The sequence below is a fragment of the Athene noctua genome, chromosome 5 (assembly GCF_965140245.1).
Source record: "Athene noctua chromosome 5, bAthNoc1.hap1.1, whole genome shotgun sequence".
NCBI classification, from domain to species: domain Eukaryota; kingdom Metazoa; phylum Chordata; class Aves; order Strigiformes; family Strigidae; genus Athene; species Athene noctua.
Window position 1 is genome coordinate 26,840,682 of NC_134041.1, and position 18,590 is coordinate 26,859,271.

Here is an 18,590-nt window from a genome sequence, read left to right on the forward strand (position 1 = left end):
AAGAAAGGAAGTTTTCAGTGATCTGCTTACTAAATAACAGTCAAATCTAGCCGGCCTCTAAATGACCTGCACCTAGACTCAAACCATTTCCATTTCATTAAAAAAAAAAAAAAAAATAATTCCTTACTACCCATATAGCTGATTTTCTGCTGCCTGTTACACAGTCCACATTTGTTTCTTTAGATTCACTTCTATTTAAATTGTCTTTTGTTTTCTTTTTCCGCGTTCCTTTGTTAGTTACGAGAAATGGCTTCACAATGAAGTATTTGCTTATTGTCTGCCTGTTTCTGGGTATTGTGGCAGTAAGCTCCACACAACTGCCTACTTCTTGCTCACCCTGCAGCAGGATGGGGGAGCGAATCAGAAGAGTAAAAGTGAGAAAAATTGTGGGTTGAGATCAAGACAGTTTAAATAGGTAAATCACTGTAAGAAGCAGAAAAGGCATTGACTCTGTGTAAGTGCTGCTCAGCAGTAACTGAAACATCCCTGTGTTACCAACAGCATTTTCGCCAGAGGTCCAAAACATAGCCTCACACAAGCTACTATGAGGAGATTTAGCTCTATCCCAGCCAAAAACAGTGCACTGAGTTAAACCCTGGGACTAAAACCCTTAAAGGACATGGAACTACACAATGGATCATCCTTGAGTAAATAAAGCTTAAAGCAACATTGTTCTGGACACAAGCATCTTACCAAAAACCTGAAAGTTGGCAGACTGGGACTTTCAAAAAAGCCCGAGGGAATTTGGTCCCAGTTGAAATTGGGAATCCCTATTGGATTCTGAAAAAAACACATAATCTTACAGTCTAGTGAAAGTCTTGATCCTAAACACCTTAAATGCTAACAGACAAAAGTCACCAGCTTTTTCATAAAAGGGGTATGTGCCTGTGCTTAACCACAGTTCACAGACAGTTGTACAACCACAGTTGTACAGACAGCTGTTGGAGCAAAAAGGTGTTCCTAGAACCCTGGATGCAATTAAGAGCTAGTGGTATACAGAAAGGTAAAGTTGTTTTAACATGAAACTTGCAGTTAGATAAAAATAAGGCATTGCTACAGAATAGATGAATCTGCACATTAAAACTGTTTCTTATTTTAGACACTTAGCTCCCAGGGAGCAGCAAGGAGGGAGAACCAAGATCCAAGAAACTAACTGATGTTTGGTGTTGTAGTGCTGTTATCACCATACTCACAGCCACCCTGGCCATCTCAAATATGATCACTAGTGTGTTCGTGACTACAATCCCGTTCGTGCCACGTGTTGGACAATGTGAGCTAGTGTTTAAATAAGGGTGTGAAACATCCTTTTAGAGTACCTTGCCTGAGTGGAAAAACCACTGTGGGTCACAGATGTCCAGCAGCACAAGTAAGCAATCACACCCATTTGGGCACACAGTCTGATACTTGAGATGGGAACCTGCCTTTAAAAACAAAACAAAAAAATGAAACTTAAAGAAAAAAAAAAGTAATGAAACTTAAAGAAAAAAAAAAGTAAAGGCAAACATTTCTTCACTTAACATATGGCATACAGATTTTTTCCCCAGTAAAAGTGGCAGTGATTATGTAAAGACTTAACATGCACCTTGGTATTTTCCAAAGATTTCTCCATGTTTCTCTTTTAGGGAATCTCAAAAAAACCCAAAACCACACAGTTCATAAAATGTAAGATGATCAATTACTATGATATAGTAGTAGTGACACCAATTATGCTTCTCCTACAGCAGGTTTGCAAGCTATGCAAAAAGGAAGTTAAATTAAAAGAAAATAAAGCAACTAAACCTCATAATAAAATAATGATAGTTACAAAAGTATTTTTAAAGAAAGTTTGAGACTGATTAAAACAGAGAGGAACACATAAAAGTACTCATGCTGGGCTTTTTTCTTCTGTGTATTAAACAGCTGCATGCTGGGAGGCATGCTTTTATGCTGTCTTTGAAAGAGGGTTTGGGTTTCTTCGGTTTTGCTTTGCCTTTAAACAGTTTAATTTTTTCCTCCTGCATACAGTGAAAGGACATTCTGGACACCTTTCCCAACAGGCAGCATAAAAATTGTAGTCACTTAAGTAAATTATTATCACTTTCATGTATGGTTTCAACTCAACACTATCCCAGTGTTTCAAAAGTTGAAACTCAGGATTTGCAGATTGGCGGAAGCAAAAGATTTGTTCTTTTACTTGGTCTTTCCTGATTATTGTCTGGCTCAAAAAATGTGACTTACTCTCCTGTAATGATTAGGATGATTGGTCTCTACTACTGCTGGCAAGTCCAGATCTAGCAATGCAGACAGGAAGAAAGGCAAAACAAGACCATTATTTATACTCAGTTTGTATCAGATTTGTTCACACCATATAGACTTCCTATCCATAAGTAGCACCTTACATGGAATGTACTTTGCTTACATTAATCCTTATTGTAAAATACATGCAAAGCCATAACATCAATTAATTTAAAATTACAAACCCCAAATCAAATAGCTTTTCTGTACATAGGGATTCAGGGTTCTCTCTTATGCCCTACCCAAAATAAAACCATCTGAGTCAGTAGCCAAACTCAAAAAAGCATGTTATTTTTAAAAAAAACAAACCTTAATACAGAATAAGATGAATATCCTCAAAAAATTAGTGGGTCTTTGCATGAGTCTTATTGCAAGATCCTAGTCTAGAACATTAAAAATGTGATTTTACTTGAAGTGCAGCAACATAAGCATTTTTGGTGTTCTTTTTAATTATTGTTTTTGATTGTTTTGTTGTTCATTTGTTTTTGTTTTTTTTTAACACAGATAAAAGCTACTCTATGCGAAAGGGAAAAAAATTAGTATTTCTCACAGTCACACTCATACTAAATATTATTTTAGGGTTCCCAGGAACCTCACAGATTCTGTGTGGGACAGGGTGATAAGCCTCTTAAAGAAAGATTATGTTCAACACTGATGAGGTCAACAGAAGAGTCGACATAGTGCTGAGGGATATGGTGTAGTTGGAAACTGTCATTGTTAGGTTAATGGTTGGACTGGATGATCTTCAAGGTCTTTTCCAACCTAGATGATTCTGTGAATCTTCATTTCAGATTTTATATTAATTGGAAAAGGCCTTTAGAACCTCAGTAATTCTTATGATGGAAGATTTTGGCTCTTAAGTCTTTTTTTGTTACTATATGACTGAAAAAGCAACATCACTATGCTTTAAGGTATGAACTCATTACCTCATTTTCAAGAGGTGGCCTGAATCACATTGAAGGCTATTGCATACATCCTTACTTCAGACACAGAGGTATTCCAGATATTACACGCTGGAAGGTCAAAAAATGCTTGGGAATGTGAGACAGAGGTAACAGGTATGTTCCACCTGTGGTCTTAAGAGTACTCCGAACGGTGCAGCCCAAGTTGAACTATTGCTTAATGAATCCACAACATGCATCTAAAAAGCAGTTACAGAACTTGAATTTCTAAAAATATGCAGACTTGGAAGAAAGTGAAGACGTTCAGAACAGATGCCTAGATTCAGGAAAGGCAGTATCAGAAGGCTGGAGTTGTTCTCAGAATCAAAATAGAATCAGGCACTAAACACTTAACTGCTTTTGCACTTCAGATATTTATTTATATCATAAATGAGCTTTTCACATAAAAAGTCAAAGTCTAGTGAAGGATTCCCAATTCAGGAACACTTGCTAAGTATGAACAGCTGAATCCCCTCAGCTCCGTTGCAACCAGAACATATGTTCAACTGCACTGTTGAAAAGAGGAGAGAATGTTTAATATGTTTCCATTTTTTAAAGCCCTTAAACTCTCATCATTTTCCTTTCAAGTCTCAAATATCTATCAGTGTGGAGGAATGGGAAGACACTAAAGACACCAAAGAACAGACTAGTTATCGTAGTAATCATCGTAACTCAACATCTAGTGATCAGTCTGATCATCCCTTGTTACGACGAAAAAGCATGCAGTGGGCCCGACGGCTGAGCAGAAGAGTACCAAGACACTCTGGGAAAACAGCTGAGAAGATAAATCAGCAGCGAATGAACCTTTACAGGAGGTCAGAAAGACAGGAGCTTGCTGAACTTGTGAAAAACAGAATGAAGCATCTGGGCCTTTCTCCAGCAGGATATGGTATGACTACTATAATAGTTAAATTCAAAAAAATTAGTGTTATGCAAGATTAACTTATTTTCAAGAACTGAGGGTGCCATAAACAAAGTAATAAGTTTATGATAATGGTTTGGTTTTGTTGTTTTATGTTTTGTTTTGTTTTTTTTTTTTTTTTTCAGGTTGATTTTGGTTTATTTTCTTACTGGGAGAAAATTGGAGTGTTTTTAATCGGTTTGATTTTCAGATGGAAAGCTCAGAAGCAGTATGTCAGTCACATTTATATTTAGCACATATAATACGTGTATGCAGAATATATATTCTGCTGCCATCAAGTCATTGAACAACTGTGCCATATTTCCACAAACTTACTGAAATATAGATGAAGACAACTGTTTTGAAGTTCACTTGTATGTCAAGGTTGGGAATTGTCTGTGTGAAGGATATTGCATTTTCCCCACAATTTTTAAAATTAATGTCTTTAAGTAAGTCCTTTCACAGCAAGGCTGACGTTGAGTTGCTTTTTTGGGTTTTGTGGGGGTTATTTTGTTTTTTTTTTTTAAAGCTATTGACGTGAGCTCTGTAAAACTCTTAATACATGCACCACAGTTGCCTGGGTTGCATTTCCATGGCCTTGGCTCTGTAGCATGTTATGTAGAAACTCCCAGAACTATGGGTTCTGGTTTTCCTAGATACACTGTGAGTTTCTAGCTTCCAACTTATTGGTCTGCATAGTAGGTTCATTCTGGAGTTTTGCATTTTCTGCTTCAGAAGCGTCAATACAGGGTTTCCCACGCTCAATTTTCATTTGAGGAATCCAAAATCTACTGTTTTACAAATGTGCTACTCTTCATTTTTCAACACAATTAATTTTAAATTTGACTTATCCCTGAAATATCCATTAACTGGAGGTAAATCTGGTATTTCTTTCAGGGTGGATATTTCTATTTGTCCATTTTAACTACACACATTCTTAATGCAGGGTCAGAACATCTTTGGACACCACGACGTCAGTCGTTATTGCTATTGACACAAAATCAATGGTGAAGGCTGCTAGAGAGTACATGGTTATAGTTTTGCTCAATCTTTATGAATTAGGTATGTAAATACAAGCTCTATCCTACATTCCAACTGGATAACTGCTATTCCTGCTTTCTTTGTGGATACTATGTAACTCTGCAAGAAGATTCAGAACTAAATAGTTTCCAGGAGTAACACAGGCCACAAGAACATTTGATCAATCACAAAGAAATTTTGTAAGTTTGATTCATATTTATACTAGTAACAAACCCCCTTTTTTATATTCCTGCTTTTCTTTTGAAATCTTAGTTAAAAGCCAAAAATTAATATTAATTTAATTATTTAAATTTAGGAAGATTATATACCCTATGCAGAACAGCAAAATCTTGATAGGTAAATTTGTCACCTGATTACATTTATCTGCCCTGATTCTGATTTACAAATATTCATGAGCACTTTTTCTTACAAATGCACCTCATTATAAAGAGAAATTCTACTTTTACAACCGAAGAACAGCCATATTCTGAAAAAACCCCCCAAACCCTCAAAAAACTTCAAACCAGTTTTACATATGCAGTCAGCTACAAACTCGAGTTGTCATATTCCCACTTTCCACCTTCTGTCACATCCAGAAAGAAATTTCAGAAGCCTTTCACCCCCCTTCAGAGCTAGCTCACTCCACGCTCATCCCACTACATATTAGTATCTCTATGTGTGGGGATGACCTCTAAAGCCAATTTCACATCTTCGGTGTCTTTTTTTACATTGATAACCTAATAACATCCAAGTCTTCCAAAATTCAAATTCAGTTAATTGAGTTTATTTAACCCAACTGAGACACAACACAGTTTTGACTATACAAGGCTCTAGCAGAGGTGTGATGTTAGTATGGGGGTACAGGTGCTTATATAACTAGTTACAATTATTTGCATTGGTTTAACCTTACAGAAATAAGCTGTATTGTAAAACACCATTTTAGCTGTATAATTGCATCTATACTAAGAGTCTATGTGAACTTACCTAATTGTTTACTAGACAGAAGTACCTATGATGGTGCACATATGCAACAGAAGCATTTAGAAAAATTACACACAGTAAAAAATATCCAATATAGCGATTTTCAATCTACAGTATATCAAGAATACTTCATTAAAAGATTTAGGAATTGCACTGAAACTAGAATGGGGCTGTTCTCTTTCAAATCATAGCCTTCACTTGCAACATATCATTAGAACAGTTAAAAAGGCAAGAAAGAAACGCTAATTTCCCTTTATACAGCATTCACATTTCAACTCATTGGCACAGGTGATAAAAGGAAAATGCTTACTAGATAAACAAGGAAAGGGAAAAAAAGTTTATATTAAAGAAATCTGGAAATGGATGAGTATGCCAGATACCTGCATTTAACATTGTTTATCATGAACTTAATGCCATCTGAGGATGGAAGTCTCTGCTTCCCACATTCTAAGAGAAGCCGCATGACAATTACACTAAAATTAGGTTGTATTCAGTATTACTATGACTGAAAAAAATGCAAAAGAACATTTTTAGAACATTCAGAAAGAAAACAAAGTATTTTGAGAGTGTATAACCCAAAAGATGCTGTCAGTTCCAATTCAAGTACAGTTGAAAAGAAGTTGCTCAACTTAATTGAAATGACTTTGACACCTGACACTTTTTGACAGCTCTATGATCCAAAGATGATCTTTTATCAAATTAGTTTGTCAGAAATCATACTTTTCACAATTTGCTTGTAAATATAGTTAATTTGGTATTATTTTTGTCTTCTAGATGAAATGAATGATCATCAGAACACCCTTTCTTACATCCTGATCAATCCATCTCCAGATACAAGATTAGAGCTGAATGATATCGTGTAAGTTAAAGCAGAAAAAAAAAATTACAAAATCACAAGACCTGCAAAATATATTTGTACTTCCTGACTGAATTTATTTTATTATCTTTCTGCTGGAAGGGAACCCCAAACTTTCCTATACATCTACAAAACCCATAAATTTAATTAGTCACCTAATTATACATATATATGCATATATTTAAAATACACATATAAATATATAATACTGTTTTGCCAATTATTAGGCCTAGCATAAAGGACACAGCCAGCATAGAGATGAACCAAGAACCAAATTGTATTTGATACAAAAGGGTCAGTACATGGGTGAGCGCTGGGGGTACAGACAAGTCAGTCAGATTATACATAATCAACATCAATCCCACTGACCCCAACAACAACACTGCACAACCAACAATGGGTGGAATAAATGGTGAAATGCAGTTTCCCATAGAAGGGATGGGATTCTCTTTTTACGGTATTTGGTACCAGGCGCTTATGAGTATGCTGGCACACAGGGCATTGGGCAATTATTGTTTTGATCATATCCAGTGACATAACTATGCCACGCTCTCGGGCCCACTTGAAAGTGGCCTTTTCCCCAAGATGCCCACATTTCTGCTGTGCCCATTTTGCCAAGCCTTCATGGTCTCCTTCCTGAGGGAACTCCAGTCCGGCTTGGGAAATCTTTACCCGGTTATCAGTGACAGAATTGTAAAGACACTCAAGTGAATTTATATTACTATGAGCATCTACATGGAATACTGTCACCTTGGTTCTTTGAACCAATTCCCAAATATCTTTCCACATTGCCTTTCCCCAGACCGTTTTAGAATAAATTTTCCAATCTTTGGCTATCCATGTTGGCAGCCAAGTAGCCAATCCATTTGCCACTGACCAAGAATCGGTGTATAGGTGACATTCCCCTAAATCCTCTTGTCTTAAAGCCATATATGCTGCATATAACTCAGCATATTGGCTACTTTCCCCTTCTCCTGTGGTCTCCAGAAATTTCCCTGAATGAGGATGAAAAGCCACTGCCTTCCAAAACCTTTTCCCTCCTATATACTTAGCTGACCCATCTGTAAACCATGTGTGTTCCCTTTCAAGAGGTAGCAGCTGATCCAGCATCTTCCCCCATTGCACAGGGGATTCCTGTTCAACTATAGGATCAGGCTTTATCTCTTGATCCTGCATGGGGGCAGCCACTACTTGCTCATGGAGGGAGGCAAGACCACCAGGTCCCACCTTTGCTCTGTCCTGGATGTACCATTTCCATTTTATAATGATCAATTCTGGCACATGCCCTATTCGGTGAGTCTTCGGGGAGCTTTTAACCCACTGCATAATAGGGATTTCGGGGCGCAGGGCCACCTTGTGGCCTATCGTGAGCTGCTCAGTTTCTATCAAGGCCCAATAACAGGCTAACAGTTGATTCTCAAAGGGCGTGTAATTATGTCCTGCCTCTGGTAACTTTCTTCCCCAAAATCCTAAAGGGACTCTTCCCTTGTTTCTGCCAGAGGCTCCAATTAGCATACATATACAGTTACATTTAATTCTACTTCGCCATCCTGCATGGGCCATAAGTCCAAAGCCCTTTGAATAGCCTCTTTTGCCAATTCAAAGGGAGCCTGCTGCTCATTTCCCCATTCGAATTCATGCTTTTTGCGAGTTACTTTGTATAATGGGACCAGAATCTGTCCTAAATGTGGAATATGTTGTCTCCAGAAACCAAATAGTCCGATAAATCTCTGCACCTCCTTCTTATTCTGTGGTATAGCAAAGTCAAGAATCTTTTGCCGAGCTTCATGTAGTATTTCTCGATGACCACAGTTCCAATGTATTCCTAGGAATTTAACTGTCAGAAATGGCCCTTGGATCTTAGTAGGATTAATCTCCCAACCTTTCTGCCTCATATGCATTAGTAGCACTTCGAGCATTTGTTGTAATTCACCCTCATTGGTCCCCTGAATCAGGATGACATCAATATAGTGGATAATTTGCATATGAGAAGGGAGCTGTACCTCATCCAGGTGCTCAGCCACTATTCTATGGCAAATAGTTGGACTATGCACCCATCCTTGAGGCAACCTGGTAAAGGCGTACTGCTGTCCTTGCCATGTAAATGCAAATTGATCCCAATGCTCTTCTACAATTGGAATCATAAAATATGCATTGGCCAGGTCAATAACAGCGTACCACGTGCCACGATGCCTCTGAACTCTTTCTATTAAAGCGATCATATCAGGTATGGCTGTTGCAAGAGGTGGGGTGCTCTCGTTCAGTTCTTTATAATCCACAGTCATTCTCCAGGATCCATCAGCCTTTTTGACTGGCCAGATTGGACTATTCCACATTGTGGTAGTCAGTTTTAAAACCCCTGCAGCCAGTAAATCTTTGATTGTTTGGGAAATTTCTTCATGACCGCCTGGAATCCTGTACTATTTCGTGGTTACTACCTTGGTTGCAGTTGGGATCTGAACCGGAGGCATCTTTATCTTCCCTACTAAAACTGCTCGGTTAGTGATATAACTCTTTACCCCAAATTGATAACGACCATCAAGAAGATTCAAAGCAAGTCCCTTAAGAATATAATATACTCTGGGATCAGAACAATCATGACTGTATACTGTCATTTGGGAAGATTTCCAATTTTCATATCAGTTTGGGTTTGTAGTACTTCAATTTGTTTTCCACCCAGTCCTGTAATAATCACAGACTGACCTTTAAATTTTTTTGGATTTCCATATATCAAGGAGGCCTCCGTTCTGGCATCTACTAAAGCCTTCACTATTTGAGAGGACCAGTTTTTCCAGAATATTTGTAGCTCCACATGGGGTCGTCAGTCCTCCTGCGCCCAATGTACCGGAACTTGGCCAGTATTTCAGTATGGATTACAGTACCTACTGTCTCTTGAGGTACAGGTCAGAATACTGCTGCCATTCATGGTTCTTCCCCAGAACAACTGAACTGCTCCCGGAGGGCTCACCATGAGCAAAGACGGGATCCTGTTGGGGATCCAGAGGGGGTGCTGTAGGCTGAACAGTTTCTGACCAGTGTGCCTGATAATTCTGCACTTTTCTACGGGGTTTCTGTAACCCTCTCTGTTTGTACAACCTCCATAATTCACTGGTGTCAAGACCATCAATTTTAGCGAGAGGTACGCCATCTTTCAATAAAGCTTTAAACAACTGTCCTCGAGACAGCCGACGTCCGGTATTTTTACTGTGTTGGGTGTCTCGGTTCTGTGTATACTCCCAGGGGCCCCACTGACATTGGAATTCTCGATAGCCCTGACGCTCCTGGGGAGTCCATTCTCCAAGGTCACCTAGCTGATGCATTTTCTCAAGTACATCTCTAATGGGTTTTCCTGTTTCAGTCAGTAAGAGAGTCACAAGAACATTCTTATAAGCCGGTGGAGCAGTTCTAATGATTGCATTTCTCATAGGCACAGACAATCGAAGTTGCATCAACACATCAACATGGCCTTCATGAATGGCCAGTTTCATTTTTTCTCCCTTCAATCGCAGTATACCCTCCCGCAGAGTATACCATGGCCGGTCAGAACCTGGCCAGGAATTCTCTAGGGGGTATTTTGCCTTGCACCCCACAGTGGCTAAAGCCAAAAGATTAGTACTGTCATCATTAGTCTGAAATGCTTCCTGCACCAGAGGGTCTGAACTCAGAGTTACAAACTTTCTGCAGTCAAAATTATCCAGGCTAACCCCCAATGCTACTTGATCATATAAACGTACCATCCAAGCAAGCAGGGGCTCTTCTGGTTTCTGAGTAAACCGTGCAAGAATATCACTGATTTCTTGCTGTGTGAAATCTTCCATTGTAGGTCTATTTACTGGTGGCTCACCCTCAGAAAATTCCACCTTCCTCCTGATGACTGGTCTCACATCTGCAGAGTCATCTGAGGCACCAGCCCCATCAGAATTCACAGGATACCAGATATGATCATCCGAGTCATCAGGGTTACAGTGTACATCCACCTGTATAACCTCTGAGTGGACCTTCTTATGACTACATTGTCCCCCTCTCTTCCCACGTTTACACTGGGCAATTTGTACTGTATCCTTCTCGGGTACAGTTTGAGAAGTGTCTAGTTTATCAGTAAGAAGCTCATTTACAGATTCAAATGTCATAATCTGAGCTCGCATACAGGAACATTCAGCCAGTAAGTGATCTTTTTGCTGGTGCTGTTTCTTATATGCTGTTAACAGGATCCATCCCCATCTCCCGAAGGTTACAGCATCCTGTGCCTTACTGGAGAATTTTTGAATATTTTCTAATACATCCTGCAGTTCAGCCTCTGCCAACTGCTTCTCCCACTGTTCACATGGTCCCCCAAATTTAATCCATTTGAGGGCCAGCAAACAGGATCTTCCCAACTGGGAACTTCAGACAGGGCCATCCTCGTCACCAATTTTGTTTTGTCAATTAGTAGGCCTAGCATAAAGGACACAGCCAGCATAGAGATGAACCAAGAACCAAATTGTATTTGATACAAAAGGGTCAGTACATGGGTGAGCGCTGGGGGTACAGACCAGTCAGATTATACATAATCGACATCAATCTCACTGATCCCAACAACGACGCCGCACAACCAACAATGGGTGGAATAAATGGTGAAATGCAGTCTCCCATAGAAGGGATGGGAGACAACCGAGTCAACAAACCAAATACATAAGACCAAGGAAGCCACATACTGAATCTCTACACAGACCGTGTTCAGAAAGGCCAGACCTGACTGGAGGCCAGTTCCAGGGAGGCGGGAGGCCCTTCCCCAACAGGAAACTCTGCAAAGTGCATCCACCTCACAGACAGACACTGCCCCTGCCTGCAGGTGGTCCCAGCTTTTATCCCCAAGTGGGACACCTGACCTTTGTTTGCTTAATGCAGACACCTGAGGCTCATTTACCCAATGGCTCTCCCTGCAGGGCCGGCTGCACCCTGGAGGGAAGCCTAAAGGTAAACTCACCCCCCCTTTGTGAAGGGCTGTGGGAACCACCCATATGTCAGCCTTAATTTGGGGCTTGGGGTACCCAGCATTTCAAATACATATGTTAGTAATGCTCTTACATCCATATTCTCTCATCCTTCTCTTACTCTGTGCATTTAAAAAATAATCTAACAAAATCTGCTTGAGAGCTTCACAGAATTAATATTCCCACTAAATTCTTGCTTATAATTTAGCTACCATGTATTAACAGAAAGATCAACCCTTCAAAATCAGTGTTTTCAAATGGGATTTTATTACATGGATTCAAATATTATTAAAGCAAACAGTAGTCTTCCCCTGGATATAATGCAATATTCATGCTTAAGATAATTCAAATACAAATGGCAGGACCTTAACACAGGAGATTTTTTCACTCACCATGAATTTTGCAGACTACATGGAAAAAAAAAAAGATAAAAAACGAAAACTCTCAAGAAAGTTTTAAAATCAAGAATTACAGATAATTATCTGTCATTGTCTCATACTGAAGTCCACTGCGATTTCTGTGTTCAGGTCCTGAGCCATTTCTGCCTCTGCCTTGCTATGTTAACATGCCCCATCTGCTACACGGGCAAGAAACCACACAGCCCAGTTGTGCAAGGTCCTCCGCATCAGTGCTGACCTGCCTCACTGCTTGTTCACAAGGAGAAAAACTGAACTATTAGCTCTCCTGATACTATCATCATAGTGCTTTGTAACACTGTTATATATAAAAAGCACAGCATAATACTAACTGTATCAAACAGCAAAGGCAATTATCAGAAAATTTGTTGATATTATTTGGAATACTATTTTCATTGTTATGGAACTCCACAGTATGATGTGTACTAATACTTAACCTGTAAATTGTCAAACTGTTAACCAGGCCATCTAGGTGGACTAGGTATCCTGCATTCTATTTTTCTGTCTCTGCAAAAACAAAGGTACTCAGCAATCCAGTATTGCATATTTTTGCAGTGGTGCTGAATTTGTAGTGTGCTACCTACACGTATTTACCCTGTAAATGCACATACTGTTACCTACTTTGATGTATATTCTTCTCCTCATGCTTAATGAATGGGCCTGTGTTTCACCTTAAACTCAGACTAATTTCTTTTTTTTTTTTTTAAATCTGACATGAGGAACATGATCCTTGTATCTGGATAACAGTTGATGCTTCATTAACCCAGATCATTAATCTACCTGATCATAGTTCTCTTGCCTAGGCAGACTTTTCACCCTCATGCAATTGGGGATTATTATTAGAGGCGAGGAAAAAGAGGTTGTTCTCTTTCCACAGTTTTCTCAGTCACAAAACCCAGAGCAGGTAAAAAGCTTTTTCCGTTTGTCCTTCCTGCTGACAAGCTGGAAGGCTAGTCTTCCTATATTGTTTTTCTGCCCTTCTCAATATATTTTGCAAACTTCCTCCAGCTGGTTCCTCTTTCATCCCACTTGTTAGCTGCACTTTTATGCCAGTATGGCTTATCCTTATCCAAACCACATATTTCTGTGCACATCTATGACAGAAGCCAAAACATGTATTCACTTTAAGTCCTATAGATGCAACCTTCATACTCTGACTTCCCATGCTTATACAACTTTAAGTCTTTTACATTACCTGTGATCCTATTATATTTGTCATTTATTGTGTGTATATCAGGTAACATACAACCCTGAACCACGATATGAGAAAATTTTCTTAGCTTTTACAGATAGGTTGCACCCAAAGCAGCATTCACAGCTGTGGGTTGCTCAAAAAGCTTTCTTGTTAGTCTTTACATTAGCTTTGCAAGCTAATGTTTAGCATCTTGACCTGATAGAGCTTAAAGGACAATGATCTCAGTGTCTTAATTTAAACAAAAGCACTTATGTTTCAAGTAATATGTTCAGACTTTGCCGTAATAACTTCATATTTCATCTTACCTTAAAAAGTGGGTACTGAATAGCAGCATTTTCATTCTATAGCCATGAGATTTTTGCACCAAAACATGGAACATTTTGGCTTTCAGCAGAGCACAATGTTTTTTTTCTGTATCAGTTTAGTAGTTGCAAATGGATCATGTAGTAACACTCCTTGTTCTCTTTCATTCCAGAATTAGTACAATACATTCTGTTGCTAGCCCTATCTGCCTTCTTATTTAAAACAAAACAACAACAACAGAAAACCAACCCTGAAACCCCACTACTGGCCATTTGGTCCTTTGATGTTTTGGTTTATTTTTCCTGGAGATTAACACTCTCTTTATTTGTTCTGGTGTTGGTGTTGATGATGCCCTATAAACCCTTAAATTCCGAATCGCAGTTTCAGTTCCGAAAGTTGCAATTGGGAGTTCCAGATTTCTGCAGTAGCATCCAAAGATGAAACATAGAAATTGCTTATGCAGTACTGATCCAGATGTGCCTGAGGGAGGAAGGTGACCACTGAGATTTGGCAGCTGTGACATCAGGACAGTTATAAACCCTTGAGGCTCCAGCAGTTGTTTATCATATATTTTGGCTTCTTACAATTTTATCAAGGTTTATCAGTATAAAAGTCTTGTTCATTTTTACTTAAGGCATGCTGTGATTTGCTTCCTACAGAATTATTTGTGATATAGAACTTGTGAATTATGTATTTCAGGTACAAGTTTTTTGTTTAGCTTACTCTAGAAAAAAAAAAATACAGAAAGACCTGAATTTTTCCCCAAATTTTAAGCATGTTTAAACATGCTTCATTTGGATTTGATGAACAGAACAGGGCAGACTCTTCCACTACTCAGTTTCATTGGCAGGATCAGCAAAGCAAATAGGTTGTTCTGAAGTAAACATAAGTATCAGAGGATAATAAGCTTGACTTTAAACAAATAGATAGCATGTGAACATGATCTAGATAGGAACAGTACATTTTTTTTAATTCCATATTTAAGTCAGCTGTTTTCTTACACAAAGAAGTTTAGGCTATTTGTAGCAACAAACTATGAGAGACAGAGAAAACGCTCCTCTTCTATTGTACAGACAGAAGGAGAAACATTAACAAAGTAACAGAGGCAGGTGGTGTTTTCAAGTCATGGAAATCAAGTGATTCTCTTGGGTATCCACCCTAAATGCCATGCCCCGCCAGCCTCAAAGTCCCTGCTCTGAGGAACTATGGTCGTGTTACTAGGTAGGCTGAAAACAGATACAGCAGTATACTGAACTGAACATGTTAGTTCAGTTAATCAGGATTTTCCATTTTGTATTATGTTGAAGAATTTTTCAGAGTGTTTTAATTAAGTCTTGTGCAAAACATACTCATTATACTGTATGGTAGAAGTTCGTGGCCTGTAAACAGCAACTTTTTTCAGGGCCACTGCAGCAAATCTTTACAAGCACCACACAGCATGCACTTGATTTCTATTTGGATATTTAAGTGTTTTCATTTGGATGATGATGAGGAGATAGACAGACATGTGACACCAAGATTTCTGAAGATACGAGAGAAAGGATTCTTTCACATTTCATTTTCCTGCATTTCATTTTTGTCTCTTTAAAAGAAAAAGTAAAAACCAGGATTTGAAATAAAATTTCTGGTAGCTTCAACAGTACCGCTCATGTGTGGACTAGATTAAGATACTGGAATTTAATCTAGTTGTCTGTCTTCTCTTTAGGAGCATAGTGGCACTGGAAAGCACTGATTGATAGGTCAGAACACTGAACGTTAGTTCTGCAGCAGCACAAAGCTACTACTGCATCAGTGCCAAAAGCTGTCTCAGATCAGATAGTTTGTCACTTAAGACAGCTGACAAAACAGTGCAGTTACAAATTAATTCCATCCTTATCCTAAGAAAAGCAGTTATTTTAAACATCTCAAACTTAGATTCAAACTGATGAGGCATTTTCCTCAAGTATTCAGTTCTAGTAGAAGTTCTTAGAATGAGTCCATCTTCAGACTGTCAGCTTACACCAGGATTATCAACATCATGCTTTTTATTTATTGAGCACAGTGACAAGAATTGTCCATTGTTTTCTCACAGAATTCCTTTAGAAATGACTCTAGACTGCTTGTCCCTTCTTTAAGGTATAATGAATAAAGGAGATGCATAAAGAATTACTTGCAAAGGGGCTGTCAGTCAAAATTAAGGTTTAGCTGTGCCTTGTACGTACAGATGATGTCTAGGCAGACAAAATGTGAAGAGCTTTATTATTAGCATATAAAATGAGTGATGTTACTCTTGTGTCCTAGTTACCCAACAGGAACAAGACTAAGCACCTTCAAAATAAATCTCTAAGTCTTCCTCAGATCTTTTCAGAATTACAACTGCATGCACTTGTTTTATCCTTGCTCACGCCAAGTCATTTTAATGAGAGTTATAATTTCTTTTTATAGATACTTGATCCGACCTGATCCATTGGCTTATGTTCCAAATACTGCACCCAGCCGAAAAGACAGCTTCTGCCATACAGTGGGACAAGACACCAGGGAGGAAACACAACTTTGATACGTAACTCATCACAAAATTAAGAGACTATTTTATACACATGTTGTTTCCACTAACCATTTTGCAAACTGAGTGGTACATTTAATTCAGGTTTTGGAAACAAAATGACAGTGGGTAAGTGACCAAATTTAGAAATGTGGTGTCTAGAAACTGATTTAAGGGATCGTCAGGCTTGTGGCCTGTTCAATATGGTAGTTGAATGTTGTCAGCTTGACAGAATTTTGACACTTATTACTATTTAATTGATATGAACAAATGATTTTAAAAGTGACAGATTCCATCATGTGCTTTGCTTAGATGCTTCTAAGCCTATTTATCAAGGTGACAGCATGTCAATGACTAAGCTTCTGACCTACATCAGTAAAAGATTATCTGATGCCCATAGAGAGACCATGCATAATTTGTAGTAGAAAATATGTTAATACCTAAAGCTGCCAATGAAGCTTTGTGTGTCAAGAATCCAGCTTTTGAAATAATTTTCAATCTCAGCCTGTCACCCATTTATATTAGAACAGGCTAGTTTCAGTCTTTTTTAGCCTCCAGGACCTGAGTGTTAGTTCTCTGGGTTTACACAGATGGGGTTGAATGACACAGCCTAGTCACACCACAGAGATTGAGATCTGAGGCATATCCACTGAAAGATTTGCTCAGAGGAGCTCACCTGGAGGAAAGTCCCTATCATCTCACACAGGCAGCACCCCTCATTTGCAAAAACTGGGAAGGCACTGTCTGTGTGAAGCTACAAACAATGGTAGCTCAGGTGAAACCTTTTAACCTTAGTTTATCAACAGAAGCCTGAACAGATTGTGATACAGAAGTGATACATCCCTCTAGGGAGCAACTCATACCACAAGTCCTTCCCATTTCCATGAATATGTCAGAACCGCAACTGTCCAAAGTAAGTACATACCCAGTCATTCAGATTATCCAAATTTCATATGAAAATGAAAATTTTCATATTGAAAATTTAATATTGAAAATTCAAGAAATTTATAACCCATTCCATAAAACAAATGTAATGCCACGTTATGTGAAAAGACAGCATGGATTTGAAGACTCCATTTTGGCATTAAGTACACAAGAAAGCATCTGGTAGTGTATGAAACATCTGAAGCTGCTACAGAATCTCCAGTCTACACATACAAGAATGCCACAATTGGTCCAAGCTTTCTACAGAATTAAGCATGCCTGTACATGATCTTCCAGAATCATATTCTTGCTTTGCCATCTGTCACAAAGCGGGAAGATATGCTTAAGGTAAAAACCCTACTATTACAATTATCCATATAGAACTGGTACAAGAAATCTGGCAGGTAGCCAAATGGAAAAAACAATGGAAAAATTGATTATTCTTTGAATTCCCTTCATGTCCTGCCTGTACAAAAATTCAGTCAAAATTGTTTATATTCTCTTCTATCTTATTTGGTAGAATAACTACAATTTATTTCTGAAAAATAAAATTCCAGGTTGCCCAGTGAACAACTAATGGATATGAGTACACTTATCGGCGTTGTAAGGATGCTGAAATCGTCACATTTATATTGGGAATGACAGCAAATCTGCTATTATTCCCTCCCTTCTTCTTAGTTATTTCAAAACTTAACTAAATCTGTTCAATATTAGGTCAGAAATCCTAAAACCAGTTATTTAAAAACCCACAGAGGTCTCAGAGTTGGCTGAAGCCATCAGAAGACCAAGAGTACTAGTTTTAAAAGGAAAAAGGATAGCTGGAGAGTAGGGTTTCTCAGCAGTTTTTTGAATATAGACATATTAAAGCAGCATCGTGGTTCAGAAGGGTTTCAGTGATTCTGCAGAGTCCCTTATTGTTGTGTTTTCCCCCACACTAGCCATTTATTGAATTATTCACACATAAAGACAAAGTATTTTGAGCATTTCCTCTGGGCACTGTGGAAAAAAAGAAACAGTTGAAACAGCTGTGCATGCTGAAGTCTACAGTTTTTTAAAAAACAGTATATGGTACAGGATCTTGTCTAAGTCCTGTCATAGAGGTTGTCCCAGAAGAGATTGCATGTGCAGTCTGAATAACTTCCTATTTTTAATGCCTTCAGTAAGAAGACTATATTTCATTTGAATATTTTAAAAAAATACAAGTTTCTTAAAAATGTTCATTCCACAACATTAGGAGGATCTTTTGTTTCATACTGAAGGCCGTTTTAACAGAGTCTTATGTAGG

The 18,590-nt window shown here is 38.5% G+C and overlaps 1 protein-coding gene across 4 annotated transcripts in view; it reads left to right on the plus strand.

Annotated features, from left to right (window-relative positions):
- KCNT2 (potassium sodium-activated channel subfamily T member 2) overlaps positions 1 to 17,886 on the plus strand; it is a 156,195-nt gene extending 138,309 nt beyond the window's left edge. For 3 of the 4 annotated variants that reach the window (XM_074908233.1, XM_074908234.1, XM_074908235.1), the window contains 3 exons: positions 3,804 to 4,104; positions 6,892 to 6,976; positions 16,285 to 17,886. In XM_074908233.1, coding sequence (XP_074764334.1) covers positions 3,804 to 4,104; positions 6,892 to 6,976; positions 16,285 to 16,396 — 498 coding nt within the window. In that variant the 3' untranslated portion in view covers positions 16,397 to 17,886. Of the gene's footprint in view, positions 1 to 3,773; positions 4,105 to 6,891; positions 6,977 to 16,284 lie in introns of all 4 variants that reach the window. The other variant, XM_074908232.1, reaches the window with a different exon arrangement.
- The last annotated feature ends 704 nt before the right edge of the window (positions 17,887 to 18,590 follow it).